Genomic DNA, 22,705 nt, shown 5'->3' on the forward strand with positions numbered 1-22,705 from the left:
GTAATAACACATACACTAGCACCAAATTTGGCCATCTCGAAGGAATCGTTGAACATTTTGGGAAAACCGCTTCTTTGCTTTCTTGCGAAGATTTAGATGGGAAGATTGATTCCTCTATCTGTTATCTGTACATTAGATGTTGGGCAAAGCAGCAAGCAGCTGTTTAGCTTAGCTTAGCACGAAGACTGGAAACAGGTGCAAACAGCTAGCCTAGCTTTGTCCCAACATAACAAAATCCATCTACCAGCACCTCCAAAGCGTATTAACGCGTTATATCTTGTTTGTTTAAAATGTACTTAAGTGCGCAGATTTTGTTACCTCAGAGCAGAGTCAGGCTAGCTGTTGTGCTAAGCTAACAGCTGTTGACTGTACCTTCACCGACAGATATGAGGGTCCAATCAATCTTCTCAATTAAGTCTCAGCCAGAAAGGGAATACGCATACTTCCCCATAGACTGATTTTCCGCAAAATGTTGAACTATTTCTTTGATGCACCGTAGTGTATACAGAGTTGATCCATTGGTGATGCTTTAAAATTGTAAAAATAAATCATTATAGACCCCTACATTTTAAATTAAGATAGCACCATTGATTCAAAAAGAACAACTGTCTCAGCGCCTCTCTGAGAAAACCTAAAGAGTAAATTTGACCTTTATAGCGACAAAAATAAGTAGAGATTAATATTTTAAGTAGCCAACATCCTAACAGTAACACTTTATACATATTCACAGTTTTATGTTCTTCCCTTTAAGTATGGACAGATATGACATGATGAAACAAAACCGATTATTCCACTAAACAAAAGTACTACTGACAGGATTGTGATGAACATTTCAAGTAATGGGATTCAGTCCAGGTTTCCCCGAAGGGAGTCGTCCAGCAAATGAGCAACACTTGATGTCACAACCAGCTCACCCAGTCAAGAGAAGGCACAAAGGAAGGAGGAAGAACAGTCAACGAGTGCCATGATGAAGAAAGAAAAGAGTCTTGATAGGGGGCTTCACTTTACTAACATCGAGGCATGTTTCTGTGCAGCAGGAAAAAGTGTTTCAGTGTGCAGGGTCCACATTCTTTCATGTATTAGAAACACCTAATATACACAGTACACAGTCTTCTATGTATATGTTTTAAAAATGTTATGCCAATATAATGTCTTACTAGTAAGTGTCTTAAATCAATGGATTGTGACTCCGCAAATACAATTAGTCTTTAAGCTCTTGGAAACACCTTATTCTATTGATTCATGAGGCTGCAATATGATGTGAGCCCACTAGTTATCAAATATTTTAAAGAATCACCGGGAAATACACTTATTTGTTTTTTTTAATTGTAGTTAGTAGTTGTTAGTTGTAGTTGTTGTTTATTTATATATATTTCATAGTTAGGTGTCCAAAACTGCAGGAGTTACATCACCTTTGTTCTTTAGTGAATATGCAACTATATATATACATATATATATATATATATATATATATATATATATATATATATATATATATATATATATATATATATATATATATATATATATATATATATATTGTCCCCTTTCCTGAAACTGTTGATGTAATTTATTTATAGATGTTCATTGTAGGACCATTGCTAATGTATTGACTGGCATTAAACACTTCCTTTACTTTTACTTATCATGCTACATCTTTGTGTAATTAAAGTACTTCACTGTCTTTTCATTCCAACCTACTGTAGATGGTATTTCTGACAAAGATCTTGAGAGGACCTGTGACTGAAACTAACTAACCTGCTACAATCTTCAAAGGAAGACAGACATACCTTGTTTGTTCACAGGAGACTTTCACGTGTGAGCAGAGGAGCTCTCTCTGCGGGTATCCACGACACTGCAGCACATACAAACGCAAACATATTAGATTTCATCTTTCTAGGTCAATTTGTTACTTTATTAACAACACATGCAAGTACCCACAACTTTACTCTCAAGGTTTGTCTGGCAAGAAGCAACTCTATGGCACACAGATCGGTGGTGGTCTGTACAGCCAGATAGGACTTAAAAAACAACCACCACTTTTTACACACAGACACATTGCTACTGCCAGACTGTTGGCAAACACGAAGGAATGTCTGTGTCTCCTAATGGTTTCTGTCTCATTGTATCAGCTCCGGGCCTGATTGGTGAAGATTTTAGAATGATAAATCTGTTTCCACACTGGTTTGGCGTGGCTCGAACTCTTTCACTCGTCTCCTGCAACTGTCAACTAACTAACTAATCCTTTTTTCAGTACAATCTTGCCAGACTCCTGTATCTAACACTCACTTCCCCTTTTCCTCATATCCTGGTTTGCTTGGTCCATGTGTTTATCTCATTGCAGTATGAAAGGGAAAACAAAAGAGGCACTCACGCTTGATGATGCCGTACAAAGTCTGCAAACTGTCGGTCCTTCGCGTAGAGCTCAATAATGCGTATCCTGTCTTGGATTTCCTGCAGGAACACATGGTATCAGTCGGATGGGAACATTACGTCACAAGCAGATAAACATTAAACTTAACAGGATGTGGCTTAATCAAAACGTGACATTTTACACGAAGAAAAAACTACAATGACTTTCCTGTTTAACGGCGTAAGAGCCAGTTGGTGAACGAACAATTTTACAACCTGAGATTTCCCAATTCAGATCCTTAACAGGTAAAATTTGGATGTGGGAAATGAAAGTGATATACCTCGCCCTGGGTCTAACATTGGGATGGCTTTGAGCAAGACACATCTCCCACCTGCACTACAGTACAGCTACGTGGATTTTTGTGTTTGAAACGAGTGAAGACATTTCAAAAGGGCACCTGAGCTTTTCCAAATACGACTTATGAAAGTATGAATATAAATGCCAGCTTGGTATTTTAATGTGAGCAGAACTAAGACACAAGCCAGCCCAGTGAGGGTAAGAGGTTGTAAAGAAGACAACCATCAGTCGCCACTAACTTGATATCTGATCCCTTATTGTAACTGTAAATATACCCAATCACACGTGCATGGCTGTAGTTCATATGCTGCTCTTCCTAGATGTTTTTGATAAAAACAATATTGATTTTATCAGCATCGTATCAGTGCAAACATTTCACTGTATAATAAAGGTAATGAGGTACAAAAGAGAAAAAAGAGCAAAGGCCCTCTTAATGTGGCTAAGACATCTTCTGAATCAACCAGTGGATAGCAGCCCCCCCCCCCCCCCCCCCCCCCCACACACACACACACACACACACACACACACACACAAAAGCATACACACACACACACACACACACACACACACACACACCTCCTTGGTCAGTTCACTGTTCTCGTAGATGTGTCGTATCTCCTCGCTGCTGAAGTCAGTGGAGGCCTCAGCGCTGGCGCTGCTGTACACAAGAGCCTCAGGGTAGCGGCGGTAGTAATGGCTGTAGCCTGTGGTGGCCTCACTCTCATACATGGGGTTGTACTTGGTCGCTCTTTCCAGAGACGGGAGACTCTCTGCTCGCCTGCAAAGCAACACACAAATCTGTCACATTGTGGAGGCTGAATGATACACAAAGCAACACGTCATCTTGGAAAAGAAAACTGGGCTGCAGTAAATAAGACCTAAGTGTTGATAAACCTTCATTATGTATTAACGTTCATTACTTGTGTCTGTCTGAGTCCAGACTATGAGCAAGCCTATTGTGTTAGATGTTTAAGGCTTTTTTGGAAATACATCAGCATGACATCTGATCAGTTAACTATCTTAGGTTAACACAGTGTTTTTCCACATGCTGCTCTGGGAACCTTGCCACACACACACACACACACACACACACACACACACACACAGATATATGGTGAACAGACGCATTGTGTCTTCGTGTCTGCAACAAAAGACTAAAAGTAAAGGAAAGATCAAAGGAGGACAGGAGGAAGGGACACCCAGACAAAGGGAGTCTAGAGGAATAAAGGGATGGTGTGGTGGATAATTAGGCCGTCTAACTGAAGATACAGTCATGGGATGTCTCTAAACTAAACTCTAAACTTATTCTGTCCCCTCAAGAAAGTAACCAGTCTCCTTTAATCTAAAAAAGATTACATGGAGGAGAGAAAACTTCAAACACACTAAATGTAAGCGTTTCTGTTCACTATCAAACAGAAAAGTAAGGTTTGTTTATTTTCAAGAATAGACTTAACATCTTTTGCAGACTGATATATATATATATATATATATATATATATATATATATATACATACATATATATACATACATATATATACACATATATATACACATATATATACATATATATATCAGTCTGCATATATGTGTGTATATATGTGTATATAGGCGATGCAAAATTATATATACTACATTATTATTACCGTATTTTCCGCACTATAAGGCGCACCGGATTATAAGGCGCACCTTCAATGAATGGCCTATTTTAGAACTGTTTTTATATATAGGGCGCACCGGATTATAAGGCTCATAGAATAGAAGCTACTACAGCACAGTACCGGTGTTTACCGCTATTACTTCGGCGACGCCCCTGACTACGGTAGCCGTAATGCTGCAAGCGGTGCGGCTTTGTAGTTTACCAGTCGTACTGAAACATTTTGACAGAGCGCCGTGTACAACCAGTATGGATCAACCAATTAACCAATTGATCCATATATAAGGCGCTCCGGATTACAAGGCGCACTGTCGTTTTTTGAGAAAATTAAAGGCTTTTAAGTGCGCCTTATAGTGCGGAAAATACGGTACTATATACTATATTCAGTTTATAGTATATAGTTAGCATTCAGCCAGACATATTCAAATACAGTATTTATTTCTGTATTGGCCACACAACATGATACAATATGGATAAAGTGTATTCTCTAGAGTTGAAGAAGTTTAAAAGAAGGGACATTTTTCTGTCAGCACATGTATTTGTTTGTCAAGGACACAATTGTGCTCCTTTTTATTCACCTTCGGGTCACTCACTGACAAATAAACATTTGAATATTAAAAACTATGGAGCGACACATTGAGAATGGAATGGATCTAATTCATGGAGCTCTGTTGAGAAGTTTGGCTATACGGTAAGTGAGTGGTTTTCCTCACCGTATGGGGTCCTCAGACTCGTCCTTGTCATACTGATCCCGTAACGTCCTGGCGAGGAAGAAGATGACTATGGAGGCCACCAATAGGAATCCAGCTACGGAGGCGATCGCTATGCCGACCACCAGAGGCTCAGATACATACTCCTCACAGTGCTCTCCTCTGTACCACCAGTTCTCCCCGACGCGACACCTGAGGTGATGATGAAAAATGTGTCAGCTAAAATAATGTTCACAACAAAAACAGAAGACTTCATAAAACTGTTCAAGCATTCATGGAGCAGCAGAAGAACAACATTCTGCTTTTTATTCTGTGTTGAATGATTAGAGAATGTAAAAATGAATGACTGAATCATGTTTGTATGTTGTCTTGACATAGTTAATAACAACAAGTATAATGTTCTGTATGTGCTATTAAATCATGATTGCCTTATTTTGGAATAAAATAAGTCCTCAAATGCATGTCTACTGACTCCATAGAGCAATGCAATACTTGCGATTGGACGGCATGAAATAAACAACAATCCAGCAGCATCTGGAGCTGCCTGCATGTTTTATGATGTGGTAGAGGGTGTCTGTCTGTTCATAATCATACAATTTGAAGTGTACCACATAAAACAACACAGCCACAGGACATGTTTCTGTCACTGATTTGGATTACTGGCACATTATTTTACACCCCTGCAAATGTCTGTTTGGAGACACACGCACAAACATACTTGGACACAAAAACTCCCCAAATTGTGCTCATTGCTTTTAAATCATGAACAGTAAATTTAGTGCCAAAGGCCAAAATTAAATTAACATAGTAATTGGCCAAAGGTTTGATAGCTGACTCAAAATGTTGGCATGATTATCATTTTTAAAATCTTGATCTAGGTCATAAAAAATATAAATCTTTATTCCATTTAGTTAGTTATGATTATAATTATTTCTTCAAAGTATCAAAGAGTCAAATAAAAAATGTGCTTTTTAACGAATGCTTTGAGCGTGTTGAACATCTCTTATCTTCACCTCATCAACATAGAGCCAAGCTAAACAAAACCAACTCTATAGCTAGAAGCTAAGAATCCGGCCTCCTGCATGAACTGTTGAAAAGTTGTTTATGGGATGAAGCACTGGCCTCGCAAATCTGCAAACTCAGGCACCCTTTCCCCGCAAACACGCAGATCACTTCCCCTAATCCCCACCCACCTGCAGATGGCTCCCTGGCCGGGGATGATGTCACATTTGCCGTCATTGAGGCAAAAGTCAGTCCGCAGCTCACAGATGCTCTGACAGGGCAGGCCTTCTACGCTGAAGTAGCCAGCATTGCAGACGCACTCCCCCTCCCCCGACCACTTGTTCACCTTACACTCTGCGTACTCGTTACACGCCTGGAATTTACAGGGGTCGGCCTTGTCACCTGGAAATGAAAGACACCAGGAGTGTTGACTTTAGGTACTGTATGAAGAGAAACTGTAACAAGCAGGTGCTCATGTGGTGATCAGCATTTAACAAGAGGCAAAGAGTACATTTTCCAGCTAGATTATCTCAAAAGATTTAGAATTAACAATATACATAACAACCTGAAAAAGGTAACATAGATTTAAAGAAATAGTTCAACATTTTGATCAAATTTGAGTTCTTGCCGAGAGTGAGATGAGAATATTACTCTCTCGTCTGCACCAGTTTTTACACTTCGGGTTTTGTACAAATCCAACAAATGAGATACATGTTAATTAGTGAACTTTATAGGCGCTGGTTGTCAGATGTTTTCAGCTTCTGACAGAGCCACAACCCTTATTTTCAATGCTTATGCTAAGCTAAGCTTAATTACCATATTCACTGTATATACATGAGTGGTAGTTAAATAACAGCAAAATAATAAAACTAAAGCAAACTCAACAAAATAATAGCCTGTACAAGATTTAAAATATATCAGGGTTTTTTTTAGAGATTACTTGACTAGAATATTTATTTGCAAAATGGAGACACAGACACAAGCAAACAACATTCTTCCTCCCTTTTTAAAACACCCCTAATGCATGCTGGGATCCATTACTGTGCGTTGGCTGCGACTCAGACAGATTATGACCTCTCAGTCATGATTGTAAACACAAGAATGAATCACTGATATCATTAACGGCTGATTACAGGCTGAGTCATGCTCTGTTACACAGAAGCTTTGAGTTCGACACCACATGAAGAAATAAAAATAAAAAGTGCACAGAAGACTGGCTCCATATAACAGACACACTGTGAAAAACCAGAGCTCCACACACAGTAAGGAGTTGGTCAAAGTGCAGTTAATGACATGTGTCAACTTGGCTGCTGTCCAGGAAAGCCCTGATTATCTCAAGCCAGCTGATGTGACTCTTCATGGTGATTCAACACCTGCTTGAAGTGAAGTAATTTTCCAAAACAATGTTCAGAGATTACACCCACTGAGGGAATAGTTCAACATTTTGGGAAAAAAAGCCATCTTGCTGAAAGTTAGATGAGAAGATTGAGGTCACTCTGACGTATCAATATGAAGCTAGAGCCAGGAGCCTGTTAGCATAATTTACCATAAAGACTGAGGTAGAGCAGAGGAAAACTAGCCTTACCTTTGGACAGAGCTAGCCTGTCTCTGTCCAAAGGTAACAAAATCCATCTGCCAGCACCTCTGAAGCTCAGTGATTCACAAGTTATATATTTGTTGTTTAAATGAACCATTTGTGGATTTAAAGGGGGTTAATATTCCTATAAATGAGGCCAAATTAATGCATTTAGGTGGAGTTAACACGCTCTTGTTTTTTTCCTCTCATCAGTAAAACAACCAGAACGTACGCCAGCCTTTCATATTAGATTCAATGTCAAGGCTACTATTATCAGAACAACATGAACATTCAGGTTCCCTCATGTGGCTCAAAGAGGACTGCAGAAATAAATGTTAAATGAAAGAATATGGAAGAAATTCTGCAATTTTATTTGGCAATTCTAATAAAATCTCCTGTTGGTCCAGACCCTTTGGGAATGACTCCTCTAGAGTCTTGAGGGTGCTGGACAGTGGATGTAGTTACCTTTTGACAGAGCCAGGCTAGCTGTTTCCCCCTTCATTTCCAGTCTTAAAGCTAAGCTAATAGCTTAACCTCCGGCTTCATATCTACCGCACAGACATGAGAGTGGTTATCAATCCTCTCATCTAACTCGCTGCAAGAAAATGAATAAGCGCATTTCCTTTAAGAAACATCTGGCATAAGCTTCAAACAGTTGATGTTATTACCATTGCTGGCTTAATCAAAGCACTCATAAAAACGCTACAGTGTACTGGTGAGAACCTACCTGACTCGACGTCCAGTGAGTACTTATCGATGGCCAGGTTCATGGTCTGGTAGGCTGTATTGCAGAAGTCCTCAAGGATCAGATAGACTGTGGTGGTGACACTTTGTGGCACAGGTTTGCCAAATTTCATCCGGCTGTTGACCACAATGCTCCCGTTCCTGAAGTTCAGGATCTCCAGGTTCTCAAAGTTACTCAGGTTGGACTGCAGGTAGGGCACAAGCTGGGAAAAGATTGAAAAATGTAGGGTTTGATGTTTCAACACAACAGTGAGAACACTGATAAGCAGAAGTACAGTAAATATGAGACGTTTACCAGCTCAATGAAGCGTTGCTCTAAAGCTTTGTATTCTGGGGAGCTCTTGTTAAAGAGATCATCTGAAAAGATCATGTTGGTCACCCGCAGGCTGAAGAACACCATCAGTGCTCGTCCAGGGTTCACAGGCATGGCGATACTGACTTGGTCTGTGCCGCGAGCCACACCAAACGGAAAGCCAGTGCTGCCCTCCTCTGTGTGGTTAATCAAATCGTAACCATAATGGATCACATCATAGTCTCGCTCTCCAATGGTGCCATCGTCCAGGCCTTGGTTAGTGGTCTGGATCTGGTGGGTTAAAAAGGTTTTGAGATGAGACTTTCTACTTCTAACTGGCGTACTGGTTTACTTGGTCTTAAGCTTAAATACTGTTATCACAAATGTGTAGAAAAAAAAGTTGTGTCCTCGTTTAAAAATCGAAAAAAATGCACATTAACTGCATTATCCATAGTTCAGATTTCCTTACACAAAAATAAATTACATTTAAATGAAAAGCAAGACATGAGTCCTGTATTTAAAAAAAAAAAACATGGTGTATTTAATGATTTAATTCAATTCTTTTGCTTTACCTCTACTAGTGAAGGGATGATGACGTCAGAGGGAGGGTCAACTTCAGAGATACGGGTGAAAGGCGACTCCCTCTCTGGAGACAGGGCAGTCGGTTCGGCAGGGTTCAGATAATCTGTCACTGGTGGCTCGAGTTCATCTTTGTTGACCAGTAAAATTTCATCCTCTGTAAGATCCTCTGTGGAGATCTCTGGAGCTGCTGGGCCTTCTTCCTCTGCAGGTGGAGCTGCAGGTGCAGTCTCTTCCTTCACCTCCTGTCCCTCCCTCTCTGTTGCTTCCTCCATGCCACCCTCTTCAAAAACAGGTTCCTCAGGATAGGTCGACACCATATTGATGTCTGCATCTTCAGCAGGATTTACATCTGTGAGGTGGGACTCTTCTGCGCCCTCCACCGGATCTTCACCAATAGGAGGCAGACCTGTTTCTGCTGCCTCTGGCTCTGGTGCTTCACTCGCTTCATCTACAGCCTCAGGAGGGGGTACCAGGACAGACAGGCCTTCTTCTGTGGTCTTAGCTGCGATTGTAGAGATCTCAAGCTCCTCTGGAATCTCATTCAGATGCTCCTCATCCAAAGCTGCAACAGTAAGCTCTTCTCCCACTGCCGCAACCTCAACATCCTCTTTTTCAGCTTCAGAGATGGCATCTGAATTTATGGCTATATCTTCTGTTATCAGCCCATCTTCTGACCCAGTCTCCTTAAGAGACACTTCTCCTTCCTCTGTCGGCGTGGATGGGTGGAGCTGGTCCTCCAGGTCATGTGTGCCCAAACCAGAGGCCTCGACCTCCACTGGTGGTTCAGGCAGTGTGACGCCCTCTGGCAGCTCAGGGGAGGGAAGCTCCGCCGGGAGCTCCTCTGGTGGAGGGGTTTCTACAGCAGCAGTCCGCACTGTGTCCCAGGGCAACAGCAACAGACCCTCCTCCTCAATGCCTAGAAAAAACAAAGGCAAGAATAAACTCAGTCTCTGCTGGACTCCTTTTATTGAAACTGGCTACAGAAAATCATCCGTTGAGACTGTCACAAAAAGGTAAATAATAATAGAAAAGCGAGCTAAGATTAACACTCACTGCCAGCTTCAGGTGCACTAGTGGTCAGGCCGGGAGCAGGAGACACAACTGCACTCTCCTCCAGGACAATGACGTAATTTTCTGTGTTTGCCACTGTGTTGGTTTCAGAGGGGTCAGGCAGGACGTAGTCTTCGTTGACAACCTCTGTGTCCTCTTCCAGGTTCGTGACCTCTGGTGGCTCATCAACAGCATCAATCTGCATCACAAGCAGCATGCATTATCTAAAGCTTTGGGCACTGTTTCATTGGAGTGTGCCATTCAACAGGAGCTTTGATTGGCCAGATGTTTTGTGTTTACAGGTCAGGCCAATCTGAGCTCCTGCTGCTGCTCTGTAGGTTGGACATAATTCCACTGTTTGTATCTTAAATTAAATGGTAAAGCAAAAAACAAATTAACTGTGGTATGGAATATGATAGAGAGACATATTAGGAAATGGAATATCAAAATGTCAGAATTTCAGGGTTTCCTCGCCAAGCTTTTATTGTCTGACACATTACTTTTACGTTTCAAAAACCAATCAATATTGTGTCTGCATAAGGGAATGTTAGCTAACTAATAGTGGCAATACACATTTGATGATGTGCATGGTGATATTCAAACGTGGTTTTCTTAGGTTTATTATTTATTTGAATTCTTCTTTGAGCACATTTAGATATAAAGCTTTGTATCTACCTTTGTAAATTTCCAAAACGTTTCTATTTTGAGAAACCATTTGGCAGTACTTCTAAGGCCCACTAGATGGCGCTCTGAGGCCCATCAGTGATTATAGCTGCCCTTTGTACACTTCAACAGCATTACGTCAAGGTGATGTAAGTATAGAAGAAGAGGACGTAGTCAACATGACTTCACCAGTTGGTTTGCGGGCTGCTGTTTTGAAGCCCCGAGTTTGGCATTTTTGGCCGTCATCATCTTGGCTGGTTAGTTAGCTAACTAGCCTGATAATTCCACTTTCATGCTACACTGGTTACAGAAAATAAGCGCACATGGAAGAAGTTTGCCTCATCTGCTTCCTATAAGTACTTAAACTGGTGATATTTTGTTATTTCTTGATAAGAAGCACGATGTAATTCATTTGACAACTTGTCTATACTTTAGTTCTAGTTTTGCTTTAGTTTCCTTGCAGTACATTTGGTCTACTCTTGTTTATCTAACTCTTGTTTGTAATGACTGTCATTGGATTTGTTGTCCAATACTGTATTGACAGTTTCCCAATTGCTTTCACTAAAATCTCTAAAGGCAATTACCTGTCTTCAACCTGTATTTGAAGTGCGTTTAGCTCGCTGCATGTATTGTAAAAAGTGTCATGATGCAGGCTCCTTACTTTTAATATCAACTCAAAGAAAGCTAGAAAGACCAGTAGCTGAATCTCAAATGTTCCAAATCCAAACCAGGGCAGCAAAGTGCTTCAGTGGCACAGTAGCTCTGCGCTCTTGCCTGTGAATCAATTACTATGAGAAGTTTGCCAAACTCTCACCAACTCATTTAACGAGTCAAATGAATCACTTACCGAGCCGAGCTGCAAAGTGAACCAGCAGACGCATTTAGTGAACCCAAACTCTGATTAGCATTAAAGTGCACAGTCGACCACAAGACAGCACAAATAAAGACTGACTCAGGATGGAATCATTTGTCTGAATAAACTCATACTGTATGTGCTGTCTCTCCTCTTTACGCGCTGTGGTGTGGTCCACTGTAGCTTTTGCCCCAGAATAGCACTGGTTTAATATAGCAAGAGCCAAACTAATCCTCAAAGCCTCACTTCATCTTTGCTTGTGAGATCATCCTCTACCTGCACTGGGTTGGGTCTTGATGACATCATAAGCCGGTTACAGGTTACCGCAACGTCATTCATACTTCGGCTGTTAAGCTTCCTTAAACAAAAGTGATTCAAAGCAGCTGTATAGCGCGGAGAGAGATTGTTGTCATGATTGTGGAGATAACTTGTTAACTCACCATGGCTCCGTCTGCAGCGTTGACAGACTCTGGGACCTCAGACACTGTGGAACCAGTGGGGGAAACAAATATGAAAACAATGCGAATGTGCCAAATGGCTAAAAACAATGCCTGTAGGAGTCTGCAGAGCCCTTTTAAACTGATGGCGTTCATTTTTGACAGCATTACCTTCAGGGGTAAATATATCTACAAATCTGTGTTAAAATCTGGAGTGAATTTACTGAATGGCCACCAAAGTAGAAAAACAAAGCCAAGCTGTGCCTCTAAGTTCCCCTCGCCACACATGTCAGCAATATGAGACTGTTTAGCCATACTTTCACAAGTCCAAGCTCATAATTGATGTAAGCATCAGATGTTATGCACCTCCAGGGGAGCTCGCTAACACAGTAAACTAATGACATGCATTCTCTCCAAAAACATGAGCAGGGAGAAATCACTGTGGAGGGAAAGATGGTATAGACATTATCACATCCTTCAATTTCTTCACATTTCTGGAGAAGGACCCTGGCCATAAGAGGAAGCTAACCTACTTACTGACTGGCTAAATCTAACAGATGCAGTGGTTTGAATCTCCCTGTGTGAGCATTCGTGTGTGTGTGTGTTTTACTTTTGTGTCTTCTGTTGCATCAATTATTATCCCTTTTCTTCATATACTGTCCAGACTGTAAGATCCACTGGGTGTAAGCCAAAATAAAGGACTACAGTAAAGCCAAAAGAAATCTGAGGGCTCAGATTTCAAACATCCTTTTTGCTCAGCGCTCTCTCGCAGACCGCTTAATGACAAGGATTTAAGTGTCACACAGAATAAATGCACTGGTCCTAAAACTGATGGTTATGTTTTTTGTTCATTAAAAATGCCCCACTTTTGAGCTGAAACTTTTTCTCTGTCCTCTTTGACGGAAAGAGCAGACAAATAAGAAACAGATGAGACTATTAAAACCCGGGACTGTTTTCTGAAGTGGTGTAGCGTATGTTGTAAGATCAATGCTGGGTCTACTGTGTCTCCATTTGATATGACGTTTGGAGGTTTGCCCTGCATTGCATGCATTACTTCTGCCAATGCGTCCCCAGCGACATCGCTGACACGACAATGAAATAAACAGCTATAATGATGGCATGTGTGTGTTCTGTTGCAGAGCAGAAAAATATCAGCAGTCAAGTGCCGGCCACCGTCTTACCGCTCTCCAGCTCGTCGTTATGCAGGGCTTCAGTGTTTAGGTCTTTGACCTCGCTGATGGTGTAGACCACCGTGGAGAGCTCCATGACCTCACGGTACGAGTTCTCCACCCGGTTCGACTGCAAGGTCAGGTAGTCCAGTTGGTCAGTGCTCACTCCTGCTCCATCCACCACCACTGTGACAGTGTAGACCACCACCACGCCATCCAGCCTGAAGACACAAATATGAAGACGTTACATTCAGGCCACATACTGAACAGGGCTAGGCAGTAATTCAACATTATTGTACAATTAATGGAATCAAATTTTGATATACTCTCCCTGGCCTCTGAATTAGGTTCAGCTGTGCAATTTAATGCAATGTGATGCCACGAATTCTACATTTAGGAAGATTATATTTATACTTCATCACTTGTATTAAAACTAAAAATGTTTATCAAGGTTTTTGTTTTATGCATGTGAACACTTTTCTTTGATGCAAAGCATTGGCACAGTGAATATCAATTAAATTATTGTATGTGAACTTTTGCACAGCGTATTTTAACATATATCAAAATATATATTAATATCAGAATTATTTTTAATTTACTTCAGGGATATGGTTGTGAAATATACATAATGTATTTCCATAGGCTTCTAAATGGACCTTAAGGTGAGATTGATTTGTCTACTGAAACCAAGGAGTGACATTTAAATCTCAATTCCTATTAATATTGTGACATTGATTTCTGCCATATTACCCAGCTCTAATCTGTTTTATCACATCAGCCTTGATTATTATTTTTCTACAAAGCACTCAACTGCTTTGTTGCTCCTGTGAAGCTCCACAATGGCCACAAGCAGAAGACACATGTTTTCCTTTGTAGTTCTCAGGTGAGAGGAAAAGGTTTCTTTTTCTTTTTTCTGACCCAAACTTGGTGAGGATGTTTCCCAATCGGTACAACTTAACTGCACCTACACACTATTTTACATTCATCCTATACACATTTACAATAAGAAAGTATAATAAATCGCTCAGGCATTAGCATGAATTTACATCAAACCTCCTTAAAGAATTGTAAAGCGATCACAGATGACTGATGACTCGAGTGATTTACTGCTTGGAATGGAAAAAGCCAATCTATCAGCCTTCATTTGACTACTGGGAGCCCTCCACTCTGACCCAGTTTGTTGGGTTCCTGGCAGACAACTGAGCACGTGCCGGCCCGCAGTCGGCCCCGTTTAGAAGGAGATCCAGTTTTTCCCCGTTTAGCTTCACACATACACAGAGTCGGACTCCTGCTTTGCCCTGGGATCTGCAGATAGCAGCAGGACTAATCACAGCATCACTGTGAGAAGGTATAAATACATGTCTCAGTGTACTTAATATGTTTTCACAATTATTAAGTATACAAAGAGCAGTTTACAACAAAAAGAGCAGTACGTGTGCATTTAAAATCTCTCGCAGGAATGGATTCTAACTAAGTACATTAACTCAAGTATTGTATGTAAATATATATGTGAGCAAGTCAGTATTTCCATTTTGTGGTACTGTTAATCCACTATATTTCTTGTGAAATGACAAATTGTTAAAAAGATGCCCAATAGCGCATAACATTGGTTCCACCTCAATCAGCTACAACATTAAAATGCGTTAGAGTAGCTGGAAAGTGAATATTTTTACTTTGTACTGAGCCAGGTTGTCTGTGTCCCACTGTTTTCAGTAGTTATGCTAAGCTAAGCTAGCAGCTACAGCCTTATATCTACCACACAGAGGTAAGAAGTGTATTTCTCAAAATGTCTTTTACTTGCAATGGAGTATTTTCACGCAGCGGTATAGCTACTTTTACTGAAGTAAAGTGTCTGAATACTTCTTCAACACCATTACCCACCAACTTCCATTTCACCTTTGCTCCCCTGACACACACAACATCTTTCCCTCTCCCTCCTTCGACCAGAGGCTGATTGGTGAGGTTGTAAAGCTCTGATAATCTTCTGCATAGAAGAGCACCTGCACACCCGTCTCCACCCAACCTGATCCCACTTAACATGTGAGTGACCACACTAAGACCATTAACAAAGGCAACTAGTGACACACGTGCCCACGCTCACAGGGTAAATACAGCGTGAGATGAAGGTGACGCCACACACACTCACACAGATCTAGCTGAGGAATGGTTGACGGGGGATCGGTGGACTTAAATACTAGAATATTCGAGGTCAGCCGGTGCTGATGACTCACCCTTCAGTGTCCTTCTGGGGCCTACGTGAAACAAGTGAAGTGGTGTCAATACTACAAGTCAAGGTAATATTGGCCACATTGTGAGATTCTTTTGTCCACAGGATTAAACCACAGCAGGAACACTGACCTGAAGTCCAGCACAGACATACTCTTAAATCCAGGAAGCCCCTCCAGAGCGTCCTCTATCTGCAAGGACAAAAACGATCACGTATGATGAACAAGCCTTAGGAGGAGGCTTCTTATTTTGATAGGGTTACAATAAACCCGCTTGGCGAAATAAAGTTTGATTTATGGTTCCAAAAGGGCTAATTTTGTTCAAAGCAACTGAAAGGTCTCAAGTCTTTTGTGCAGTGGTCCAGATCATTATCCTCTGGAGGCAGACTAGTGCACTGTGGTCAACTGTTTTATTGGTCTACAAGGCCTTGCTTCTCTGCACTAAGAAAAACAATCCCAATACTGTTCTGCAGACTCACTGATCCGATTTATTGAATCCATCATGGAAAGAGGACACAAAAACAGGTCTCCAGGGTCTTTGGTCTCCTGGCTTGTCCTCCAATTCCCCTTTCTTAACATTCATATAATACCTTGTCCTCTGCTCCACTCACCCGTATAATTTCTTCAAGGCACGTGAGTTTGTGTGTTCGCAGTGTGTGTGTATGTGAAGGCATGCAGATTTTATGTGTATAGCATTTCTTCACTGAAAAACACAGGTCAGCGATAACGGGAAAATGTCTTCCTTTGTGGACATAAAATCCAGTGCATGCTTACGATGCCTGAGAAAATCCCCTAAACAAATTTACTGAATTTTCCAAGTATCTGTAAAACCACTGAAGTTGCTTCCAAAGGCAGAGTGCATACATGTTCATGTGCATATCTTTATCTATTCCCAAGGCACGTCATAACACATAGTTAAGTGCTTTTAAACTCCCGCCAAACAGTTTGGGTTTAACTACAGCTGCTGTTAAAGTGTGTGACATTAAAACAAACCAATGCATCCATTGCAGACCACAAACCAGGAGATATAGTGAGCCAAGATACAGTAGCACTAAGGGGAGTCATAAAGAGAGATGGACGGAAGGCGATGGAGCCAGAGACAAACCTTTTCAGCAAACTGTCTGCTGAGAGTTTGCCGCTGGAAGCTGGCTGGATCGCCGAGGTCGTCGCTGTACGTCTCTCCGGTCAGGAGGATGCTTAGCTCCACCACCTGCTCCAGCACAGCGGGGTTGGGAGGCTGCACGGCAATGTCATTGTCCATCTGTGCCATATGAGAAAGAGACTCTGTAATATAGTAATTATATGTGCACGTTAGTAAAACTTTGGAAGTCTGTAAACTATCTGTGGGTGCACTCACTGGACTCTCCACCGCCTCTGGGACAATGGCGGCTGCTTCCTGCACCTTCTCTCCTTTATCTTTGTCTTCTGGGTGGTTGAGTTCATGTGCATAAAAAAAGAAACTGTTTATTTCAAGTAGATGTGAGCTTAAACCTTTGGCACGTGTGATTACGGATGGCTGTATGGATTAGACTGCCCTGACCTGAGCGGATGTGGCCTACAGCCAAGCTCACTCAGCAAACACACAGAAAGATTCACTAACTGCATAGAAAGCTAGAATATTGTCGGAACAAGTACTTGGAAGCACACACAAGATAATGGTCTGACACTGAAACAACAATGTTTGTGCAGAGGTACAGATATGCTTATTGGACAGTAGAGACACCATGTGATCAAAGTCACATGTCCTACAGCAAAAAGGGACACTGACCTAGCTCAGCAGCTTCAACAGCCTCCGGTGCTCTTTGTGTCGGAGTGCTGTGAAACAGAAGAAGATTGTTACAACAGTGCTGATATCATATTACTTAATAATAACAAACACACAGATGCATACTGTGGGCAACTGGTTAGCTTAGCTTAGCATAAAGACTGGAAATAGGGGGAAACGACAAGCATGCATGGATGGAAGACAATAACATGAGGGCATTAGATATACCGGACTGTGGCTGCACAGACCAAAACTTGTTAGTAGAATGAATTCATTGTCATCTCCGCATGGGGAATCATGCAATCGGTAGCGTGCGTCTATGTGTGTGTGCATCCGTAAGTGAGTGTATCTGCTCCTATGTGGCTGTCCACAGCTAAACTCGCATTCTGACAGCTTGGTGAGTTTAATTTAGTTTTTTTGCAAGATTGTATGTGTATTATACAACAACATTGAGCCGATTGCCTGCATTCATTTTTTAGTTTGAATGTGAAGTGTGTTTTACGATGCCTTAGAGCACATTGGTGTCTAGCCAATCATTGGTTGTATTAATTCAATCACGTAATGCAGCAGTGGTTGTTGCAGACACACCTGGAAAATGTGCATTCCACTGTGTGCACCTCTCCAGTTGGCTTTGTTTTTTTTGCGTGATTTATTCAAAATAATAAAAAAGACTAAATAATGCCAGTGCTATCTTTTACACTCAGAAAAAGGAAAAGCACATGTACAAAAGAGCTTGGGTATCAGAGAAACAAATCAAACAGGAAACAATTCAAAGCCATGTGATGAAGCCATGTGTGCTAACTAACGTGCAGGAGTATGAACAGGTAAGGTTGAAGAGCCTTACCTGCACATTTGTTGCCAGGACCTGGTGGCTTCACTACAGATGGTTGGAAGAACAGATACATTTATAAGACAGTGAATGAGTGAATGTTAATGAGATCAATAAATGTTTGACTGAAATGTTGGGTTAGCACTGAGAGAACAGACGTTTATTTTACCTTCTCAAACCTGGCAGTGACATTCTCTAGAAGGAGAAAAAAAATCAGAGTTGTCTATTATGTTCTGTACTGCTCACATATACTGGTTTATTAAAGCATTAGTCAGCCACTAACCTTTTGAACCAGAGCCTGATGCTCCTCTGATTGGCTAAAGTAGCTGCCCACATCTTGTGCCGTAACTGTGCCCTCCTGGCATTGGCTCATCCAGCTTTGGTACTCGTCCTGCTCTGGGAGGCGGTCCCAAAAGATCTTGAAAGCCTCCCATATGGTCTCCTGGCACACTGGAAAAAAATACCATCCACTTTAAAACACAAGCTTGCAGAACTTGTTCCATAGTAGTGTTTTCCAAGTTATTTTGGTTGGGGCGACACTTCAAAGTGTGAAGGTCTCTTCTAGGCAACAAAGACCACTGGCTCATTAGCAGGTGAATACAAGCATATTTAATTAACTACAATTATGATAGACCTTTATATTATTAGCAGGGAGGTCTGAGGCCCAAATCTAGGTCCACTGTCATGACGATAACTCCTTTCATGAGTCAGCCGACTGGGCACTGATTCAAAGTCGACGCACAAACAAATGCTCCAATCTTCCTCCCTAATCAACGCCGTCTGTGAGGATTGAGACACCAGTGGTCATTGCTAAATCCAAATCTACCTTACATAACAGACCTCAACCCGTTCACAGACTGTCTCTTGGCACCAACAAGCCTGTCTTTGTCTACGTCTAGCTGCCCTGGAGTTCACACCTTGATCTCTGTCCACTCACACGCACATAAGTTACAGACTTCTTAAGCAATAACAGAACATAATGTTTCTTCTCTCTTGAATATATTGCTTCACAACTGCTGTCCACCTGTGGTGCGCTGCATATGTTTCTTGAGGTGTCAATTCAGAAATCTCACAAACGCTTACCCTTAAAAGTATCTCACTGTGGTGGAAAAAGATTCATTATTCAAGTAAAAGTAGCAAAACCACTACATAAAAATATTCCATTAAGTAAAACTACAGAATTATAATTACAATAATGTAATTTCATCTTTGTATTTAAATAATACACAAAATAACTAGTAACTAAAGCTGTGTATTTGTAGAGTAAAAAGTACATTATTTCTCTCTGAAATGTAGTGAAGTAGAACTAAAGAGAAGTATATAATGGTACTATTCAATTACAAGTACCTCAAGTTTGTACTTAATGTACTTGATTACATTCCACCACTGGTATAGAACCATGCAGACTGTTTTGGTTTTGTGTCCGAAGTTTGAGATATCCACCTCTAAGGTTTCTGCTGCTACATTGAAGAAAATGTTGTCTGTAGCCTGCTCCTCATCTCTGCTTGAGGCTACATTAGCCGCTATTAGCAGAACACACCAGAATCTCTGACCTGACTGTCTGTGGTCAAGTTGGATTGTGGGTAACGTAGGCGCCAGGTTTTGACAAGGAAGAAGAATACCATATCTCTGGTTCTGCCGTATTGATTTTGATACTTAAAAAAGACTGTTCATGAGTCCAATACTGTTATGGGATTGCAAAGTTATGTGGATGGAATACTCTTCTTCTATTAACTAATATGATATATTATCAAACTAAAATATATATAATAAAATAATATTCTGCTATTCAACCAGATACAGAATTAAGTGTCCATCTCTGCACAAAAATATAGTTTTTTTCACTTGTAATTGTGGAGTCATTTCTTTCATCATGTACACCTGTCTCAGTCGCTTCATCAATTGTTCCACCGTAGGGGGTTGATTTTGCAACCAAAAAATAGATATAATTTTCCTTGAAATTAATGTCAATATAGTATACCTTGCAGTGTGTCCCAGCATATGGTGAAGTACTGAAGGTACATATCTCAAATCCTGGCCACGTAACAAAAAAACCTGAACTATTTGCATGACTAGATACAACTAGGGTCAGAAAATGTGCTGTATTTGTAATTCAGGTGAACTGATCCTGTAAGTAGACCACAGTCTATTTGAATGTAAATCTCTTATGGCCTAATTGGAACTGGTGTCAAGGCAGATGTCCATCAACATTCTTCTGCTTGACCCAGGTGGATCACTTGCGGTAATGCAATGTGCCTAGTGGACATTAATTCCTCTGGGATGTGACAGTGGGGACAAAATCTCACACAATTAAATTTAGTTTTTGCATAATTTGAAGCCGCTTGTGTTCCCTCACCCGACAATAGTGAGGTATCCTTCCACAGTGATCTACTCTCATTTAATGCTCAGTCTTACCTCTGAGATGAAAGTAGCTCAGGTGATTTGCAACGACTTGCTGGGCGGTCTCTTGTGCACAGAGTTTGACTCCACTCGGGAAAAGGATGTTCCGTTTCCGTCGAGAGATAGCGGCATGGCCTTCATCAGATCCCTTGATATCAGACACATTAACAATCCGTGGCAACTCCTCAGGCTCCAGACTCAGGTAACCCATAGAGGAACCTTCCAGCGTTGCATCTGGGGGACAACAACAAAATAAACACACATTCAAGACTTAATGGTTAACTCTTGAGTAAGGTGTGAGAAGTTTAAAAGTTAGCGACAATACATACCTGTCCTTATGTCCAAAAATATGACCACAAAATAAAATAAAACAGAGTAGAAAACACATCTCCCAGATATGATGCTCATGTTAAATCCGTGACTGTGTTTAATTCCTTGGAAAAGGATTAAGTAGATGTGTACTTCTTCTCAACAGCTTCTTACAAGTTTGCATAGTTAAGAAGTCTCCAGACGCAGAAAAATAATGGAAGCATGTAGAGAAATCATTTGACGACACTATGACATGCTGGTTTCCCTCTGCAGCTGAAGAGAGGCGTGTCCCCCGGTGCACAGAGGACAGCTCCTGGCTCAGGTAGAAAGGCAGATGGCTCTTTGAAAGAGGGGGATTTTTTAATGCTCTCTAATCCTGTTTACTGTAAGCCTTAGAAGAGCTCGCCAAGAAGTTACTGGAGCAACACTGAAGGGAGGGGGAGTGGGGGGGGCACATAGTGTGGAAGAAACATGAACAGAGAGTAGGAGGGGGATACATCAATACATACAAATGTTATCATAGTTTACTGATTATTGTAGGGAGATTGGTTAGGATAAGGTTTTCTCAAAGAACTTAGCAAATGGCCAATAAAAGAGGCTTAATCCTGTTACCCCAGTTGAAGGACAGTCCCCTTAACTGTTAAAGCACCCTGCTAACCAATTAGGCAAATGGCGTTAAACACACCCAGCCTTTGGAAATCATAATGGCGGCCAGGTGTCTGCTCTAAATGGTGCATCAACAACAAAAAACATCAATCAAAGGGCAACAAGATCATATGACAGGAGAAAGTGCTGATCCGACTACCACACAAAAATACAGTGATTAAGTGTAAGGTTGGTCCAGCTGAGGTGTTGCCCTAAGAAGCGGAAACTGAAATCCTCTCAGTATGTGTATTTTGACAACAGTGAGAGTCATTGGCTTAGTCTGGAGTCAACCTTTAACCCCAAACTCTTCCTCCTCTTCTTATCTTTAAGTAGCTGCATTACGTATGCGGAAAACAAAAAGAGCAAGTAAGCTCACAATGACAATGCTAACATACTGGTGTTTAGCAACTGTAACGTTTACCATGTTCAGCATTTTAATTAAGTGTGTTAGACGGCTCACATTTGATAACTACCACTTGTAGATACACAGTACAAGTCCGGCAGAAAAATGTCCTTAGTTTTGCAGATCTTTTGGTCGTAAACCAACCAAAAGTACAGGATAAATTTAAACATTATCCTAGGTTAACAGCCTCGGGGTACCATGAATGTCAGTACAAACAGTTAAGATACTTCTCTCAAAGCCACACATCAAGGAAAAGTCAAGGAATCACCAAATGGGTCTAAAATTTAAAATGGGTTTGTCTCTTCGTGGTGCAGGTATCAAACCAAAGACCTGGCCATAGTATAAATATAAATATAAAAAATATTGAACTGTCAGCTTGATCTTGTACCCAGAGATCATGGACGACTAGCCAGGGAAAGTGAGCCAAGCAGGCCTAGAGGGCAGAGGCTGTACTCACACTGTATGTGTGCATTCAGTGATGCTGCTTCTAATACTGCAGAGTACACAACACTGTACAGGCCACGCAATCCATAAACATGTGTTAATATACACGCAGTTGCCAGTTTATTAGCCTCACCTGGCTCAAACGAATGCATACTAGGATATATTTCAGGACTGTTGTATTATTATCTTTAGCCAAGTGTACCTAATAAATTGGCAACGAGTGTAGATGTTGTATACGCCTG

General features: G+C 41.1%; 1 protein-coding gene across 1 annotated transcript; it reads right to left on the reverse strand.

The window, feature by feature from the left end:
* Positions 1-264: 264 nt before the first annotated feature.
* Positions 265-22,615, reverse strand: impg2a (interphotoreceptor matrix proteoglycan 2a). The gene is given in 22 exon segments (XM_068734115.1): positions 265-1,026; positions 1,791-1,855; positions 2,375-2,454; positions 3,287-3,488; positions 5,079-5,267; positions 6,269-6,479; positions 8,381-8,600; positions 8,693-8,980; positions 9,262-10,187; positions 10,325-10,520; positions 12,278-12,321; positions 13,456-13,664; positions 15,675-15,754; positions 15,756-15,860; positions 16,774-16,929; positions 17,026-17,093; positions 17,437-17,483; positions 18,278-18,310; positions 18,432-18,457; positions 18,546-18,712; positions 20,678-20,932; positions 22,597-22,615. Coding segments are annotated over 21 exon segments (3,564 nt in total). The 3' UTR covers positions 265-1,026; positions 1,791-1,812.
* Positions 22,616-22,705: the final 90 nt, after the last annotated feature.

This window comes from Cebidichthys violaceus, unplaced genomic scaffold, assembly GCF_023349555.1.
Source record: "Cebidichthys violaceus isolate CVI_PGR_0920_01 unplaced genomic scaffold, fCebVio1.0.p SCAF_11, whole genome shotgun sequence".
In the NCBI taxonomy this organism is placed as follows: Eukaryota; Metazoa; Chordata; class Actinopteri; order Perciformes; family Stichaeidae; genus Cebidichthys; species Cebidichthys violaceus.